The sequence below is a fragment of the Danio rerio genome, chromosome 6 (assembly GCF_049306965.1).
Source record: "Danio rerio strain Tuebingen ecotype United States chromosome 6, GRCz12tu, whole genome shotgun sequence".
In the NCBI taxonomy this organism is placed as follows: Eukaryota; Metazoa; Chordata; class Actinopteri; order Cypriniformes; family Danionidae; genus Danio; species Danio rerio.
The window spans coordinates 33,262,412-33,282,115 of NC_133181.1; the positions used below are offsets into that span (position 1 = coordinate 33,262,412).

Sequence of the window (19,704 nt, forward strand, 5' to 3'; positions counted from 1 at the left end):
TTTTCTAACCTTTCATTTAATAGAGCCTACTCTGCTCTGATTGTTCAGATAGCTCAGTCTGGGCTTGGCTTGGTGCTTATAGCATTTTTAAGAAACCAGATAGTTATAACCATTTCTGAATTTCAGCTCTGAAAGCATCCACAGTCATTGTACAACAGAATCAATTTTCTAGATCAAACCATATCAGATGAGTCTGATGATAACACACCGGAAAAACTAGTGACTACACATGACTTGAGCAGGATATTTTTAATAACAACTATTTATGTTTGTTTCTGTTAAGCATCTGAACATAGTGGACAATCATTCATTCATTCATTCATTCATTTATTTTCTTTTCAGCTTAGTTCCTTTATTAATCTGGGGTTGCCACAGTGGAATGAACCGCCAACTTATCCAGCATATGTTTTACACAGCAGACGCCCTTCCAGCTGCAACCCATCACTGGGAAACATCCATACACACTCATTCACACACATACACTACATGACAATTTAGCTTACCCAATTCGCCTATAGCACGTCTTTGAACTTTTGGGGGAAACTGGAGCACCCAGAGAAAACCCACGCCAACACTGGGAGAACATACAAACTCCACACAGAAAAGCTTACTGAACCAGCCACCGTGATGCCCCAAAATGGATAATCATATGTGTTAAAATCATTCATTATAGAAAATGTGTAAATTTGTTGAGTACATGCACTTTATGATTGAATTCTGCTTTTTTGCAAAGGCTCTCATTATATAGACCAAAATGCTCATCTGATGTAAGCAAAGCTTTAGTCAATAAGTTGTGCTATTTGTTTTGACAATGTATGATTTCTACATAAAAATTGTGTGGACAACAGAACAAATTAAAGTATCTGATGTGCATGTTGTTCATGGGCAGCCAGTGGTCACCATAAGGTGGTATTTTTCAAATTTGCATCTATGTAGATCGGTTACAGAATTGAAACTGAAATTACTGACAGCTTGTTTGGAAGGAACTTCTTTCTGGGCTTCTTTCTTTTAGGATACAATTAATTTATTTGTCATGCATTTTGATCATGATTTTCAACATTCACAAAAAGACTCGCTACACGGCATAATTCTTGAGGCTTTTAAAGTCAAAATGGCATTATTTGTAGAACAATGTGAGACAATATTCTTCAGATGAATATTCATACAAATAATTTTTGCTCTATAGCACTCACTACAGGGACTACCAGAATTATACCACTACTAGGATGGCCATAGCAATCATTCTGACTATTATATATATATTTATGACTTCATATTTTATATAGAATTAAACTTTATTATTTATTATTCTGAGAATTATTATTTATTATTATTAGTCTGAGAAGAATTATTTATTTAGATCTTACAAATTAGAATTAAACTTGAAAGTCTTTTAATATATTTTGTAAAGTCGTTAACCTGAAAAGACAATCACTTTTGTAATAGTGTGTTGCTTACAATTGTGTACAAGTTACTAGACCCCCGAAAGTGCATATTGTACCTCACTTTGTCCGACATGAAAAAAATGTAGTAGATATGTTTGATAGCCATGTCTGATGTAAATTTATGTTTTTGCTGTCTGAAAGTTATGTTTTTGTTAGCAGAAAGTAGTAGTAGCAGAGCCACACTTATTCAAAGGCACGGGTAAAAGAAGCGAATGCTGAAATGTATGCTGTCAATTTGACTGTTGAGGCCATTCAGGACAAAAATACTCTTGTGTTTTGTAATGTTAACATAAATTACACACATTTAGGACAAGTCAGGGTACTATAATATATATTGTTTTTTAACAGTTATCAAATGGTCAAAATAACTGCCTTCTTATTTGTGTAATGATTTATAAAAAAAGCATTTGCCAAAGTAAACAATTTTGATCACATGGATCTGTAGCACCCGAGTAAGGAACATTTCTATTCACATGGGCCTTTCATTTAAGTTTAAAGGTCAAATACAGGAGATTAAAAGTGATAAATAGTGCTAATGTCTACTTTGATTAGCGATTATTAAACTGTAATAATAAAAAATAAATAAATAAATAAAAAATAAGTACATTTTATCTCTACTTGGAATTGCCATCATGGGAAGTAAACCTCTTTGAACACATTATATTTAAAAATGGGTATCTTCAACATGTAAAAGTTCTAGCTTTAAACACTGGGGACAGAAAAATAACATAAATGGCACTTACCGGACTACGTCTCTGTGACCAGCAAAAAGGAAGAGAGAAGAGACACCTGGTCAGAAAGTGATAAATCAGTAATATAGACATCGATCAAAAGCAAGCCCAGTTGCAAAACGGAAGTGTGTGCGTTACACTCTGTTAACCTTTGACATACTTTAATTGTGATTTTGAATTTAAGATTGTTTAATCACTTTACTTGATGGGACTGTAGGACTTTTAAGAGATTTAAAGTAATGATGTAATTACCTTAATTTCGATTGGATTAAATTTCATCACATAAAATAATCATACAGCTTGAAAATACATGACAGAGTATGTACTGTACATGCATTTTATGATACTTTTCTGTCATTGTGTTCATTGAAAAGCATCTATTCTCTGAGTTCTTTTGATAAGTCCCACAATGCTAAACAATGACATGATATATGACGAGATATTTGGCGAACTGTTTCCTTAATAAGCAGTAACATGCATATCACACTAGAAAATACTCAGCTTTATAAGGCATTTTTTCAGGATTTCAGCGATTCTTAAAAATGGTATTAAATCATGTAGTGCCAAAAGTTGCACCTGTGCTGTGCTGCTTGTCTCAGCACTGTTTAGTCTTCAGAAGATCTAAAAGCATAGAAAGTACGTACAGTACTACTCGCTTCAAAGAGATTTCACAGATATGTCAAATTTGCAGTCATGCACACCACTATTAGACCAAATTTAAAGTTCCAACGGAAGCGAAAGGACAAGAATTTCCTGTTGACATATACTTTAGCGTTAGACATCAGTTCCTGCTTATTTCAATTTAACCTCATTATATGCCTTTTTTCCTCCTTTCTCCCTCCCTCATGTCTGGATTACCTCCAGGAACGAGTGCTCTGAGTTCAGACTGAGTTTAGTTTGTGAGTTCTCAGTTATTATAGGGTGATGTACCAGTGGTAAAATCTAATCCCATAGGCTGTAGACAAAGGTCACCCCCACCAATCAGAGCCAAGAGCGGAAAAACGACCAAATCCTTTAATATAAGAGCAAGGCTGATGATTAAAGATGGAGAGTCCACTTATTCAAATAATGTTAAAGTGAAACAAACATGCAAAAATTCACAGCTCATCTACAGTAAAACAACCCATGCCATGTCCAGCAAATCCAGAGTGTGTTTGGGCGGCGGTTCAGTAGTTTTTGGTAATATATGCTTTAAAGACCCAAATTCATATATTTAACTCAATTACATTTTATTGGTTGGTTCAAATTATTTACTGTACATCCTTATTCAGGTAATCTTTGAGAATCACGTCTGTTGAAAAAAACAATCAGAGGTTACCATAGGTCAGAATCCATTATTTAGCCACTGAAAATGTAAATAATTTGAATTGAGTATGTATTCCTGCACCGATAAACAGATTTAGAAAGATTACCCTGTTTTTCTGTTTAACGTCCATGTTAGAGAACACATATGTCTATTAAAATACACACTATGAGTCTGATTTTACTTTACTTGTAGGCGACATGTAGATACAAACACTTGGTTTGCCAGAAAAGTGCAAGAAAAAGAAAGAAATGTCAATGGCTTCTAGATCACTACATTCTTCAGAATATCTTGTTTTTTTGTTTTGCAACGGAAAAAAAAATTAGAACCACTTGAGTGTGAGTTAATCAGGAGAAAATGTTCATTTTATTTTTTAGATGATCTATCCCTTTAACTATCAGCACAACTCTGTCTACAGACTGTATCAATATCCAACAGTCCATGCCAAAACAACCAAACTGTCTGTACAGTAGATCAGTTCTATTTGGAATTTTAAACACCAAGCATGCAGTCATCACCATGCCAAAATAATAAAACCGTAAAATGATGTCACTCTGAAATAGGAACACACAATGTATAAACAGCTTACCGGACTATTCCTCTATACCAGCCAGCATGAAAGAGAGAAAAGATGGAAAGAAACGTAGAGACAGACAGGTAGAGAGACAGGAAAAAGGAGCATCATCTATATTAGCATTGTGCTGGGAAGCATGCACAAACACATTACATGGAATTTGAGAGGAATGACATGGAGAAAATGTTTACAAACACTGATGACAGCATGACGCAACACTGTGCAAACACATTTTGTCATTTATTGAGCTGATTACAGATTTTTGCCTCCAGCACTATGTGTGTAACATTTAATAAGGCAATAAGTCAGAGAGAAGATCAGTCAAATAAAATTAGTCAACAGAGGAACCTTAATCACTTTACACTGAAAAAAGTGGTATGCATGTCTGTGTACTTGTGTAAAACTTGTTTTATTTCTAAAGAGCTTAAAGAGATAATTCTGAAAGCTGAAGACTGACTTTCAAAGCAGGAAAAACAAATACTATGGAAGTTAATGGTTATGGGTTTCTTGCTTTCTTCAAAATATCTTCTTTTAAATTCAATAGAAGGAAGAATGAAAATTATGACAGAATTTTCCATTTTTGGGTCACTGAGAAGATCATTCATTAGAGTAAGTGCTCGTGTGGCTCGTATGATTTTTGATTTGTTTCCATGGAGTCAACATAAAATAAATAAATAAAAACAAACACTAAAAAGTTTATTTAACAATGTTTATAAAAGTCTTTAATTATAACTTACGCTGCATTTAATTGGTCAGCAATACAGCAAGCAGCAGTAATATTTTGATTTTCAGCAGTATTTTTCATAATTAAAATCTAAAGAACAGTGTTTATTACAGAAATATTAAATGTAAGAATTAAAAATATATATAACGTCTAATTGTTTAATGTCTTGACTCTCAGATTTGACCAGTTTATTTGGTCCTTGCTGCATAAAATAAATAAATAAATAAATGAATAAAATAAAATAAAAATAAATAAAAATACATTTAAAATAAAATAAAGATAAAATATAAATAGCAGAATTTAAAAAAAAAAATAAAGACATTTTTAAAAATAAAATAAAATTCAATTCAATTTAAAATAAAATAAAATGAAACAAAGTAAGATTTCTTAACTGTATAATACAGGTGCACAGCAATTACACACAATAATATACTTAATGGCACCTAAATTCTGCCGATAATGGATACAACCTTTAAACAAACTTTAAAATCTGCTTTCCACTATTAACATTCTAAAACTTTCCTCTAAAATCAAATGACATCATTTGTTTAGTTTATATCAATCTTTCTACATTTTACCATTCAGTCAGGCCTTGAGAACACATGTAGCTTTATTACCTCTTGCTGGTTGACTGCCTATAGACAAGAGGCTTAATAAAGAAGCAAACCTTATCAATAAAACATGAATAGCAGCTGGAAGCCAGCACCTGGTCGAGGTGTGCTATATTAAGAACCAAGGGCCTTTGTGTCTGTTTTCACTCGCCTGTAACTCCACCGTTTCATTTATCTCTGGCTGTGTTCTGAATGGCTGACTACATGTAATATTTTCTGTTCAGACTACATGATCAAGTACATCAAGTGTATGAATTATCACAATCCCCCTGAAACAATGAGAGAGAGAGAGAGAGAGAGAGAGAGAGAGAGAGAGAGAGAGAGAGAGAGAGAGAGCTATCTCCATTGTAGCGTTTCTGTTGTTCAACCTTTGCTCACACTTTCTTCTGATGAGTATTCATGGTTAATCCATTACCATGGTTACACAAATACGCAGAGGTTGCCATGGCACAGGATGGGCATGTGACTGATGTTTAATTCATAAGTAAGGAATGCCAGGCGTTCCAATATACTTGACAAAGTGGATTTGAGTCAATGAGGTCATTTTAAGTGCTAAAAGTGTGCCATTTTTTGTTAAAATGTGAAGAAAATCAAAGCTGTTATGTTGGATGATTTCACATTATATATAATATAAATTTTTCAGGTTTTCATTTGACATTAAATATAATATATATATATTTTTTATAATATAATTTATATTATAATAAATATAATAAACATTTTAGAAAATAAGTTCTAAATGCAAATTAAAAAGCAAATTCGATTTTTCACTTTAAGAAACAAATACTTCATTCGGTAATTAAAGCTTTAAATCTATGAAAAGTGACAAAAATGTTATATTTGTTTAAAAAGATGTATATGGTATATCAGATAAACAGTAATAGCTTTGTGTTCAATAAGGAATACTAAAAAAGTATATAATATAAATAATATTAAAATATATGAATATAAATATGAATGTAATATTCCATCTTATTTCCTGTTTAAAAAAAAAAAAAAAAATCGATACTATGCAATTTATATAGGGGTGACCCCAAATAGTTGAATATTTGATTCTTATATAGGAGGAGACTGATCCGCTAATATCTCAGTCGAATATTCACAGAGGTAAATTATGAAATAAGGTTCATGCTAGTATACACTGTAAAAATGCTGTATATTACATTATCACTGTAAAATTTACAACACGCTGTTCATTCAGTATATGAGCAGATCAGAGCTAATCTATTTACTTTAGTGGCTAGCCAAACCTATCACTAGCGCTAATTTCTGTTTGTGTTGACATTTTTCTTTTCTTAATAATGCTGTTAATATGCAAATAGCAATGTTATGACTATTTAAAAAAAAACTTTCTACAACAGTTCTATCTGGTTCTTAAATCTGATTTTGTGGTAGCCGTGCAATATTCTGCAAACAACCGCAATTGTCCAGCCTCCTAATCTTTTACTCTTATGTGAAACTACACATAGAGCGACAAGTAGAGGACACTACAGTTTGACAAATATTATGCTGCTGTTGCATAATATAATGTAGGCCTTCTATTAAGGCTTTTTTTAGACGATAATGTAGTTGTTTAGATTGCAAGTATGCAGTTTATTTATAAGGATAGAGCCTTTTTAAAAATATTTATAATTTCAGAGAGACAGCGTTTCGGTGGCCATTTGCCGGTCTTAGAGCAAGTGAGAAATGTTTATCCACAAGATGGCAATAGAGGCCGCATAATAAACACTAAGAGAAAAAGGGGGTAATTTCCAGCTACAGCTGATCAAATCCTTAGTAAACAGGTAAATGACTCATTCTCTCTTTTTTGTGTGTTGTAGTGCTGTATTTATACCATAGTACGTGATGTCCCAATTGCAACCGAGAAATACTGGGAAATTTCGGTAGACTGAAGGCATTTCATGCTGTTCAGCCTTATAATCTTAAAATGTGAGCAAAATCACTTGTTTTGTCATTACCTCAGACATTACGCTAGAGAATCATTCAAGCTCTAAAGTGACGTTGGTGAATGAGTAAGGGTTTCTGATGTTTTGATGTTAGCTGCAGATGTGAAAGAATGGTGGATTCCTCTTGCAAAAGGATTTTTAGACTCTGTGTTTGATTTTCTTTTTTATACATGTACGACTATGTCGTCGAACTGTTGTATGAACGTAATATCAAACTTGTAGCAATGCGATATGGCTGTATATGGTCAGTAGTGGGATACTAAGGTACTCGGCCTGCGTTGTTGTGCCAACGCACACCTCCCACTAGTGCCGATACAGCCACATCGCACTGCTACGAGTGTGATATTGCTCATATATCCTCTCTCTAAATCCACTTTCGATATCTGATCTCATCTATCGCTGCAGCAGCACCCTAACTTTAAGAAACCTGTTGTTCTTGACATGAGGTCAGTGAAGGACATTGCGCCAGAGAGGACATTGCGCTCCAAACATGCTCAAACAGGCAATTTTTAGCTTTTTTAATCTGATTAGCATATGAAGTGCGAATCCTGTTCGAAGTGAGACTTTTCTGCAGTTATTTGTTAATTTTTAAGTAAAAAAAAACTTCTATATCTTTTGTATAATCTTCTGTACACAGTGGCTCAAAAAATATAATGTAAAAATTAAAAATCCAGAACCACTCCAACAAAAATCTTACTCAACTATCAGTCAACTAATAAAATCACAATTCGGGGACATCCCTATAAAAGTAACAGCATGAGAATGTCAGACCCGAACTGTTATAATCTATTAAATAAAAAACACCAATTAAATGCCTGTCCACTCAGAAAATACTATCTAAAATTTTACTATGAATATTATAAATAAATGATCCACATTCCACAGCATGGGAAAAAAAAACCTGTTTCAAAGCCTGAATGTGGATTAGCATTCACCGAGCACACTTAGAAAGCAATTCACAGATGTGCAGAATCAGACTTAACTTTGGGAATATGAGCTAATGAAAACCCCAGAAAAGATAATTACTTCACAGCAGCTAAAGAGCGATCTGAGTGCCAATTAATTTCAGGAACAAAGCAAAACATGAAATACCCCAGCAGGTGGTCCTGAGTTTTAGTTCTTTGTAAGATTGACTGACAAGACCCCAAAAATGGATTTGAGAGCACACTGACAGAAGAGTGTGTGTGTGAATTATTTAGCATGCTAGTTCTTCATGCGATACGCTTCAGTCTGAATGGCTGCGCTCTCTCGGTAGGCCTGTCGCTTCATGCAGTAGAGTCATTGTGCCCAGTTTCCAAACTGAATTATTGAGAGAGAACAGAGACTCCACCTGAAACTCCGAACAACTCTGACTTCAGATAACGCTGACTCCACAACACTCTCAGGGAGACAGATAAGACCCATCTCTGCCATATCTCATCTGACTGACCTCTGTTAGATAAACTTTTAGATGACTTCACAAACTAAAAAGTTTTTAAAATCAATACTTCCGTTTTGTAAGATAATGTTGCTGAACTTTTTTTTTTAAAGAATTAGTTTACCTAAAAATTACAATTATATTCATTCACCCTCAATTTGTTCCAGTGAGTTTCTATTTTATATTGCACACCATCGAAGATATTTTGAATAAAGTTGGTAAACAACCAGTTGACCAGTACCCATTCATAGTATTTTTCCTACTACGAAACTCAACAGCTACAATCATCTGTCTATGGCAACATTTCTCAAAATATCTTCTGAATATAAAGAAACTGAAGAAACTCATACAGGTTTAAAACTGTTTTTTTTCTTATTTTCATTCTCATAGATATCAAATTATTTTACTAAACCTGAGGATCAGCAAAAGCTAAATATTTAGCAATTCGTATGATATTCTGTAACACTTTATTTTACAGTGTCCTTGTTACACATCCTTGTTCCATGCACGTACTATAATAGTAACATTAAATTACAAATAACTACATAAAACTAACCCTAATGCCTCATTCACACTAGCAGCAACTTTGTAGCTGCCTGTCGCTCTGGTTGGCGATCTGCTGCAAAAACAGGTCTGTGTAGGTCTACAGCATGGACAATAGATTGATTTCATGCTGCAGCCATTTTCAAAAGCGAAATTAAGGTTGTGGTGGGAAGAAACCCAGAAGTATCGCTTGGAGTCACATAGAAATGTTGTGTACCTGGCTGTATATCTTATCAGCGAAGAGAAAGTGACAGAAATTGTAATTTTACCGCCTTCTGAGTGACCCGAAGGTCCATTCTGAATATGTTGTGAAAATAAAAAGGAATATCGGACCTTGTTTCAGCTAAGTTAAGGAAGATAGCACTAGTTAGCTAATGTTTTCTTTTTTAAACATACGTTTTAGATGCCATTTATCAAACTCAAATCAACGAACTGATTCTTTCTTATTAAACTTGTCACGATACTGAACTTCAGTACTGAAATGTAAAATAAACAACCATTTCCCGTTAACATTTAAGGCACAGTTGATGGCGTTCTTAAACAGCGCTAATTTGCCATTGTGTTCACATGCTCAACAGAAATGACTGTGATTGGCCGTAAAGGTCATCAGATCACAGAACGCACCTCACAATATTTACCAAGTGCAAACACAGACGAGCGATCCACTGATGAATCGACTAATCTTCGCAGCTTTAAAATGCTCCAGTGTTCTTGAACGTGAGTTTTTAATCAATGAAGAGTGGTGAACTGATGACCTATACGGCCAATCACTGCTATTTCTGTTTAGCACTGGTAAATACTATGGCAAGTCAGTGGGGTTTAAGAACGCGATAAGCTGTGCTTAAATTTTAGCGGGAAATGGACGTTTTTAAAATTTCAGTAGTGAGACAACACTATTACAGACAACTCGAGGGTGTGCTAGGGTACTGCATTGTTTTATCGCTCACCAGGTTACATAGGCTAAAGCGAAGATATAAGCATTATTCGAAAATAATTTATAGCTGAGGTATTATGACATAAATGCAATGAGAAGTATTACAGCATTATGTCACTGTTAATATTTTTATTTACTTATGTATTTTTTAAGACAGTTGTCATGTTTTGTACTTGAATTGCTTATATACATTTAAAGTCAGAATTATTGGCCCCCCTTTGATTTTTCTTATTTTTTTTTTAATATTTCCCAAATTATGTTTAACAGAGCAAGGAAACTTTCACAGTATGTCTGATAATATTTTTTTTTTCTGGAAAAATTCTTATTTGTTTTATTTCGGCTACAATAAAATAAGTTTTTAATTTTCAAAAAACAATTTTAAGGTCAAAATTATTAGGCCCTTTAAGCTAATATTTTTTTTCCGATAATCTACAGCACAAACCATTGTTATACAATAACTTGTCCAATTACCCTAACTTGCCTAGTTAACCTAATTAACCTAGTTAAGCCTTTAAATGTCACTTTAAGCTGTATAGAAGTGCCTTGAAAAATATCTAGTCAAATATTATTTACTGTCATCATAGCAAATATAAAATAAATCAGTTATTAGAAATGAGTTATTAAAACTATTATGTTTAGAAATGTGTTGAAAAAATAAACAGGGGGGCTAATAATTCAAAGGGGCTAATAATTCTGACTTCAAAAGACCCCGGTTGTTAGAAATATTATGTTTCTCTCTTTGTACATTTGTTTCTTACTATAACTAATGTTAATATTAACATTATACTGAGATCTCAGTTTTTTAAACCAGCGAAGAATGACTGACAGCTTCTGCCCACAAAGACATACTCATCTCCTGAATGCTGTATGCAGTGCCCAAAAACCAAGACTTTCACCCTAAAATTGTATTAAATGCTCATTAAAAACAATGTAACTAACTGGCTGAAGCTATATAGCTTTCCACAACTCAAAACCGTTTTTTTGTGAAATGGCAAGTAGGCGTTTTTTGGACTGTAAAATGAATAGCAGCTCTATCAGAATTGCTCATTGCTCTCTCCAGAATCAACCTCCACAGTGTGATAGCCTCATATTAACCACAGACATACACAAGCACAGCCATTTGTTCTGTAAGCCAAGACTGGATTGTGGCTTTTGTCATCATGTGACTATAAAATTGAGTTGACAAGGTTAATAAACAACCTAAAGCACTTCCTCGATTTCATAAGCCTCCTTACATATAGCTGTATCATAATTACATAAATCTGCATCAACAAGCCATTTCCTCTTCTTACAGAGAGAAAAGCAAAGTGTGTGTAAACTGTCTCTCTACTTCATGCATGGAGAGCAAAAATTTCTGCATGCATTTTTTTCTGTATTTGTCATCCTAAATATTTTCAGACAGAACAGTGTTGGGTGTAGTTATTTACAAAGTAACTACTGTAATTGTATTACTAAAAAAGGAAAGCTTCGGAGTACTTTCCATTTTAAGGTCATTTAATTTCAGATACTTATAATGTACTTGCCTTAAATACTGTAAATAGATAGGTCTGTATAGGAGTAAGTTACTTTTTGTTGTACAAAAACAGTATTTATTGGAAGAATAGTTCTATTTTGCAACTAAAGAAGGTTACATTTGTCTGACAATTGCACATACTTAATAACCAATAACCAATGAATAATCATATTTAGTATGTATGAAATGTTTTGTACTTTGACAGATTTGATGTTTACCTTTTCTTAATTATTAAACTTTTAACAAAGCTAAAAAGGCACAATTTGAAGGTCTTTGCATATTGAGGTCTGAAATTAATGCGCTATGATTATCCCCAAATGCACAGTTTATTTCAGGAAATCAGTAGAATTTTGATACATTGTTTGTGACACTTCACACATTCATGTAAACAAATCCTGATAAGAGAGTGGCAGTAGGCTACTATAGACATCATAACAGATGGTGGCCACGTTGACGTTTTGAAGCTACGGACCGAAAGTGGACCATGCTTTCTATTATAATAATATTTCTAATATTTCTATTATGTCTTTGGGCAGTACGTCAAATGTATTGACACGCACACACCAAACAGCACCAGGGCAGAAGTGCACCAGTAACTGAATCCAGCATATAGGGGTTTTCAATTGTCTCCCACATTCTGTCTTTATTTTATGCACTGTGTTTGTAAAAGTTATCTGTAGCTCAAATGACGGCATTCTCTATTTAGCTTTTTGCTTGTATGGTGGCTCTGAAATGTGTAAACACCCCTTAAAGCAATTTTTTTATAACAAATAAAATTTTCGAAGGCAGTGTGTCTTCACACAATGAACAAGAAACACACAATGAAAGGTTGAATTTATTTTTTTTACTTGCAAAATTTACGGCCGAAAAGTTTAGATTCAGTGTGCAATAACCTTGACTCTTGAAGAATTGAAAGACTTTAATTTCTGTTGTCTATGTGTTTATGGGGCGGCACGGTGGCTCAGTGGATAGCACTGTTGCCTCACAGCAAGAACCTTGCTGGTAGCTGGCATTTCTGTGTGAAATTTGCATATTCTCCCCGTGTTCATGTGGTTTTCATCTGGGTGCTCCAGTTTCCTCTACAGTTGAAAGACATGTGCTAAAGGTGAACAGGGTAAATAAATTTGGTCATAGTGTAAAAGCATGTATTTGAATGCGAGTGTGTATTGGTGTTTCAGCTGGAAGGCCCTTCTTTTTTGAAGTAACTTACCCAACACTGACACCAAGTCAGATCAGATTATATTTCTTTTAAAAAATATATTCCATATATTTGTATTCCATACTTTATAATAAAGTGCTTTGTGCTGCAAGGCTAAGTAAATCAAATCAGTCGCCCTTTTTGCACTTTGGGGTTCACTCATAAATGGCTCTGAATAGGACATTTGCTATGAATGTGAAAAACATAGAACAAAATCTGGTCTGATTTTTGATGGTAACTTTGCACAATGTAAGGTCAATAGTGAGCGTATAGGTGCACTCCTATTATAACAATTTGACAGTCCAATAATAAACATTCTCAGTGTAATTTATAAGCAATATTACAGTATGTTTTTTGTAAGAGTTGTTCAAATAATTAGAAAGAAAAGTGACAGGAAATGACATGAGATGTGTAATGCATGAATAACATTGGCTGGACTCACCAGAGGCGAGGGAGACAGAGCTATGTTGCCTATGGAGGCTTTTAATTCATCTACCGAGGGAGCCGCAAAGCTAGCGTCTGCTGGCAGGGGTTTGATTTTGATCTTAAACTTTTTGCGGTGATCCTCCTCTTCTTCAGACTCGCTGGACGAGAAAAAGTGAGTCTTCTCTTTGGAGACTGGTGAAGGGTTGTTAAGGGGTCAGATGTAAATTGTCAGGATTGCAACACTGTACATTTTACAAACCTTATTAAGGAAAGACAAAAAACAATCGACTAAAATTAACACTTGCCACACATCAAATGTGAGTGCAGTTTGTGCTGGTGAGTATTTAAAACTGGATCTGTTGGTATTATTATTATTATTATTATTATTATAAAATCTAAAATTGAAAGAATGCAATGTTGTTTAGAATAAATCTGTTTTTATCAAAAGGAACGCATTTCAAAAGACAAGTTTCACTATGGTTTTACTATGGTTTTCTAAACTATGATTTTCCAATTAAATAAAAGCTGAATTATTTAATGTTTGAAAACAAAAAAATAAATAATATAATTAATATAATATAATATTTAAAACTGTTTTAGCTATATTTATTTATTGTTTAAAATTTGCTTAATAGCAGAATTGAAAATAATGTTTAGATTGTGGCTATTACAGTAAAAAAATTCAGAAAATCTGTTAAAAAGTCTTAGAAAAATAATTAATTATATATATATATATATATATATATATATATATATATATATATATATATATATATATATATATATATATATATATATATACACATACATACATACATACATACATACATACATATATATATATATATACATATATATATATATATATATATATATATATATATATATATATATATATTATAAAAAATACTAAATATAAATACAATCCTAATATTCCATTGCTTAATAAAAAGATATCTCCCTCTTCCTCCTCTGGCCTGATGCTGTATCCTTCTTCGTCTAATTCAGGCGAGTTCTGCAAAAAAAAAAGAACCAAAAAGAACCGGTGTTAATCTTTATTACAGTAGATCTTAATTAAACAGCCATTTATGTAGTAGCTTGAACTGCCAATCACATTTAGCTTAAAATGACCAGGCTCTTGAAAGATGTACTTACATATCTGTCCCAGTCAATCTCCCCGTAGAAGCCATTTGGAGCCCCGTTGGTCTTTTTCTGTGGCTGAGCAAATCAAACACAACACTCAGCATCATAACTCAAATTCAGTCCTATTGAGATTCTATTTCCACGATTTTGGTTTATCTAGGGGTGTCACTCTGAGAATCTACAGGTGTTTATTGAGTAGAAGCTACAAACTACCGCTACAACGTTAGACTTTCATCTACAAGACTATGCTATCTATAGAGTCAGTACCGATTCAATCTCTTGGGGTTCCTTGTGTCAAGATCATCCATAATACAGAAAATAAAAAGATAATTTTTATTATTGAACTAATGTACAAACATTTAACATACTTCTCCAAACATAATTCACATTTTATAGCATTTCAAATGTGCTGTGACTAGTCACTCCAGGATAATACAGGATTTACTGATTTTGTGACAAAATTACTTGCTTCAATTCTTGGGTTTTGCTATGAAAATGCTTTAAAATCTTGTACTTTTTTCCTTTTTTTTTCTCAAGAGACATTGCATTCGCTAAATCCTGGAGGGACTGACACGAAGCTTCTTACATAATGGAATTAACATCAAGCAAGCATAACATGCTCAAAGCACACACATTTACGCACAAGATGACAGTGTTTGTGTAGCACATTTTCCACACACACCCCTTGTTTTACTTTTACTTTATACATTGTTTAGGCTTGACATTTATTTTAAGTGTCTTTTTTTATAGTTTCTATTCTGAATACAGCTAAATTTAAAGGATTTACTTGTAGAGGAGTGAGGGGAACTTAATGCTTATTTCTAATGCTATCTTTTTTACATGCACAAACTGCCTATGTTACATAATTACTTTCTTAAATTATACAGCTTATGCACAAGTGTGAATTATCTGTGTTTTTCTTTTTGTAATAATTATGCAGTTTTGACACACACACACACACACACACACACACACACTGGCCGTAGTATACATGTGCGTATATCAATGTGAGAGTGTACTGGTGTTTCCCAGTTCTGGGTTGCAGCTGGAAGGCCATCTACTGCATAAAACAAAGACTGGAATAGTTGGCGCTTCATTTCGTTGTGGCGACCTCTGAAATAGAGTCTAAGCCGAAGGAAAATAAACGAATGAATGTTAATACTAGTGCTGTCAAACTGCATCCAACACAAAAGTTTGTATTTACATAATACATACATGTGCAGCGTATAAATATAAAAATACACACACATACAATGCATAAAATACACAAATGTACAAAAGAAATATATTTACATATATAGTTTGATATCATTTGTATTTTATGTAAATATTTTATATTTAAATACAAACAAGCATTTTATATTATAGTCACGCATATATTTATAGACATTAAAAACACGGTACGCACAAATATATTATGCAAATCTAAACTTTCATTTTGAATGTGATTAATCACGATTGTTTGTTTGACAACACTACATATAATTTATTTTTAACCTTTTTATTCTTTCATGATAATTAAAAAAACTGATTATACCATCTATAATATGCCGCTGACTTTGTTAAGTGGTTACTTACATTAAACAGTTATTTCATTATTCAGTTAATGATAAGTTGCTCAGGGAAATGTATTTCCTTATTTATTGAGAAGTGAGTGGTCTTTTATGTGTGTGCGTGTACAGCAGCTCTAAACAGCTGCAATTAGCTCTGAATATTTTATTCAGTCAGTTCCCCAAAATCTCAATGAGTTGAATGAACTGAACTGAACACATATGCACTTAATACTAAACATATTTAATTAACTGCATATGTTAATGAATCAACTTTGCCAGCACTAATTAAAATGTTGATTCAAATTCCAAAATACAAATTATAGTAAATTTGGCACTTGAAAGGATGCTACAGTTAAGAGGTACTTACTCCACCATCTCTGTCTGGTGACCCCCTAAAAACAGGAGAAAATAAACAAAAGAAAGAGACAAAGAGAGAGACAGAGAGGTCTTTAATACCCACTTAACATGCAAGCCTCTCTTTTCTCTCAACACAAGCACAGACGCAATTAGCCAGGCTTCACTCCAAGGGACAGAAACACATGTGTGTTGAGCTCCAAACTGACACACTCTCAAATAAATAAATAAATAGATAACAAGCATTATCTAAAGCCTTTTTACACACGGAGGCAGAAGACAGCATGGAACTACATCATGTTGAAAAGATCATGTTGACTGTTTTCAACTACATCATGTTGAAAAGATCAATAACTGTATGTAAAGCCTGACATATAAAAAATATCCGTTTTTTTTAAGCTACAGTGTTTTAAAGAAAATTTGTTGAAAAGTTTCTTGTTGAGCTAAATTTGACTTTTATGGCATACACAGTAAGATGTAAAAGAAAATAAAGCTTATATCTTTTAGATTTTTCAAAAGCACAAAAGATAAAATTCTGATTGTTGGTGATGTAAATTACGGAGATCTTTATGACAGCATAGCAGACTTTTTACATTAAAAAAAGCACATAAATATAATTTCACACTTTATCACCCAATAATACAGCCCAAGCTCAATGAACATACATGTTTTCAGCCTACATTTTTGTGAAACATAAAATATGTTGCTCTAGGTACATTTTGTTGCACGTTTTAGACAACACTGGAAGGAGTCTACATTTTTGGTAATCTAAAATGTGTTGCTTAACATAAGTTTTGTTGTAAGTTTCATATAAATGTCTTTCTTGTACACCACACATTTATCTGGTGACTAGAGATGTACCGATTAACCGTAACCACGTGGATGGGAAAATACTCAGCTCCGCTTGCTTTGACGAGTGCTACGAAGATCACACGGTGCATCAATGTTTTTATAGCGAAATATGTTTTTTAGACTAAAAGTTGTTCTGTTACAAACGCAAGTATTAGATTATTTTACCCTCTCCTTTTCAAATTAGTTTACGCATATTTTAATAATTTGCTTATTATTTTTGAATATTTAAAATGTTCGAGATTATCTCTTCTTAAGTGCATCACAATGACACTTACACTAATTACACTTAATATGAATTATTCACCTTCCTAATCATGTTCACCACCTATCTCTATCCTATATAATGAGTTATTTTATAATCATTTTGTGGCCAGTCCCCTGAAGCAAAAGGCCTTTTGACCACTTCTGTACACACTGCTCTCGGGTTTAGGAAAGGCTTACCTCTCCACCCCAGCCATCTCAGTCCCCAGTGAAGGTTTTTTTTTTTTTTTCAGCAGGGAACATTGCAAATGTGCAAAGACCTCAGCTTATGCCAGAAAACAGAGAGATGCTAATATTTCTTTTTAAAAATGTAAAATCCCAGCACAGTCACAGTTTTAGTTAGTTTATTTTATTGAGTCTTCTTTAGTTTGTATTATTCTTGTTTTATGGAATTGGTTTTTAAAATTGCAATTTCGTTATGGCAGAAAATTTATTATTTTGCAAAAAATATGTAGCATTCAAGAAAAAATGAAAAGGCTTTTCACCTTAAATTTGTTTCAAATAATTTTGTTAAAAAATCATGAATAAATCATATTGTGAGATCAGTATCGTGAATCGTATCGAATCGTGAGTCGGGTGAAACGTTACATCCCTATACTGGCGACAGATTATCAGGTAATGCAAATATATTTGATTACAAATCATAGACATATTGAACAAATAAAATATTGAGAACACTAGGTTTATTGTTATTGCTATCGTCATTGTTGTGGTTGTTTTTTGTTGTCCATTTGAGTTTTGTTTCTAGTTTAAAATTGTATTTTTATTGCTATGGCCGTTTATTATCTAGGAACTAACAATGAAATCTAATCTTTGGGCTAATTTGGGTACATTTACGTTCTAGAGGAATGTTGATTAATGTACACTGTCCCTTTTTGTGAGATAAAAATATATATTGAAATTGAAATAGACATCATTCAGTTGTTTTTGTGGTGTTTATTTGGTGTTGTGTAACGAACTGCAAAAACTCAATCCTTAATTCTTAAATAATATATCCTTGTAAATATAATAAACATGAAAAAAAGTTGTTGACGCCATACTGCCCCACAGCATTTATTTTTCCTAGAAACTGCAGTCAAACCAATGTTTTACAAAAATGTAGACTAAAATACAGTTCCCAATGAGCCTTAAAAGTTTAAAAGTCTTAGTAATATGATTATAAATTGCTTTGTTTTATGATTAAGTGCTCTTTTTTATTGTAAAGCAAAACATATGATCCACTGGAAGATTCTTTCCTCATTGCAACTTGTTGTTTGACACTTACAAATTTATACATTTTACATGTATACAAAAGTTGCTCTTATTTTATTATCCTAACACTATTATCTAACACTTATCTATTTTTGAAGTGCCTACATTACATATAATAATATATAAAAAACAAAATCCTCGTCTAAAACTTTAGAACTCAAGAAAACTCAAGAAAATCTGAAGTTTCAGTCCAGAAAGTGCTTACATTTAAATATGTCCACCAATTTAAAGTGTATTTATGTTTACTTTCACATTTCATAGTAAAACGTGTGTGTATGACAATCTGAAAGCCTCACTATCAATCAGACAACAAGAAGGCATATGATAGATTTTCTGCAAAGCTTTGTTCCACGTTCATAACAGAGGTCTTCGAAATTTTTGCATATCAAATATCATACAACACTTATCACTTATAGGGTAAACACTGGTTTATAAATAAGTGAAACTTACGTAGAGTCAGTGTCCTTTTCTTTCTTCCGTATCCCGAAGGCCTTCCTGGTGCGTTTTTTCAATCCTGTAAAGAGCAGAGAGATTATTAGTGCTCTGATTTACTATGGCTAAAAAAAAACAGTGTCTAAACTATAGTTTACAGCTTCATAGTATAGCTTCAGAGACACACACATCATGAACTGATAACGTGAGTGTGTTTGTGTGTGTTTATGTGTGTGAACATAAGGGAGTTGATAATTCGAAAAAAAGAGACAGTTTGAGGGGCTTGTGTCCATAGTGCTATGACATTTTAGATCAAAGAATGAACTGAATCCATTATTGAATCACACTCTCCACTGCTGGATCTAAATTGATTTCAGCATCAACAAGATCAGAGATATAAAGGATTAGCATTTAACAAATTCACAAAGTAAAAGAATCATTCATTCTTGTTTAAGCATCACAATTGTATGACAAGAATGCTGTTCCTTTTATC

The 19,704-nt window shown here is 33.0% G+C and overlaps 1 protein-coding gene across 1 annotated transcript in view; it reads right to left on the reverse strand.

The window, feature by feature from the left end:
* sgip1a (SH3GL interacting endocytic adaptor 1a) overlaps window positions 1–19,704 on the reverse strand; it is a 96,605-nt gene that overhangs the window by 38,346 nt on the left and 38,555 nt on the right. Inside the window, exons 2-9 of the mRNA XM_009302460.5 lie at window positions 19,230–19,293; window positions 16,429–16,453; window positions 14,776–14,796; window positions 14,521–14,583; window positions 14,323–14,380; window positions 13,382–13,560; window positions 4,069–4,080; window positions 2,189–2,200 (exon numbers count right to left, since the gene is read on the reverse strand). Coding sequence (XP_009300735.1) covers window positions 2,189–2,200; window positions 4,069–4,080; window positions 13,382–13,560; window positions 14,323–14,380; window positions 14,521–14,583; window positions 14,776–14,796; window positions 16,429–16,453; window positions 19,230–19,293 — 434 coding nt within the window. The remainder of the gene's footprint in view (window positions 1–2,188; window positions 2,201–4,068; window positions 4,081–13,381; window positions 13,561–14,322; window positions 14,381–14,520; window positions 14,584–14,775; window positions 14,797–16,428; window positions 16,454–19,229; window positions 19,294–19,704) is intronic.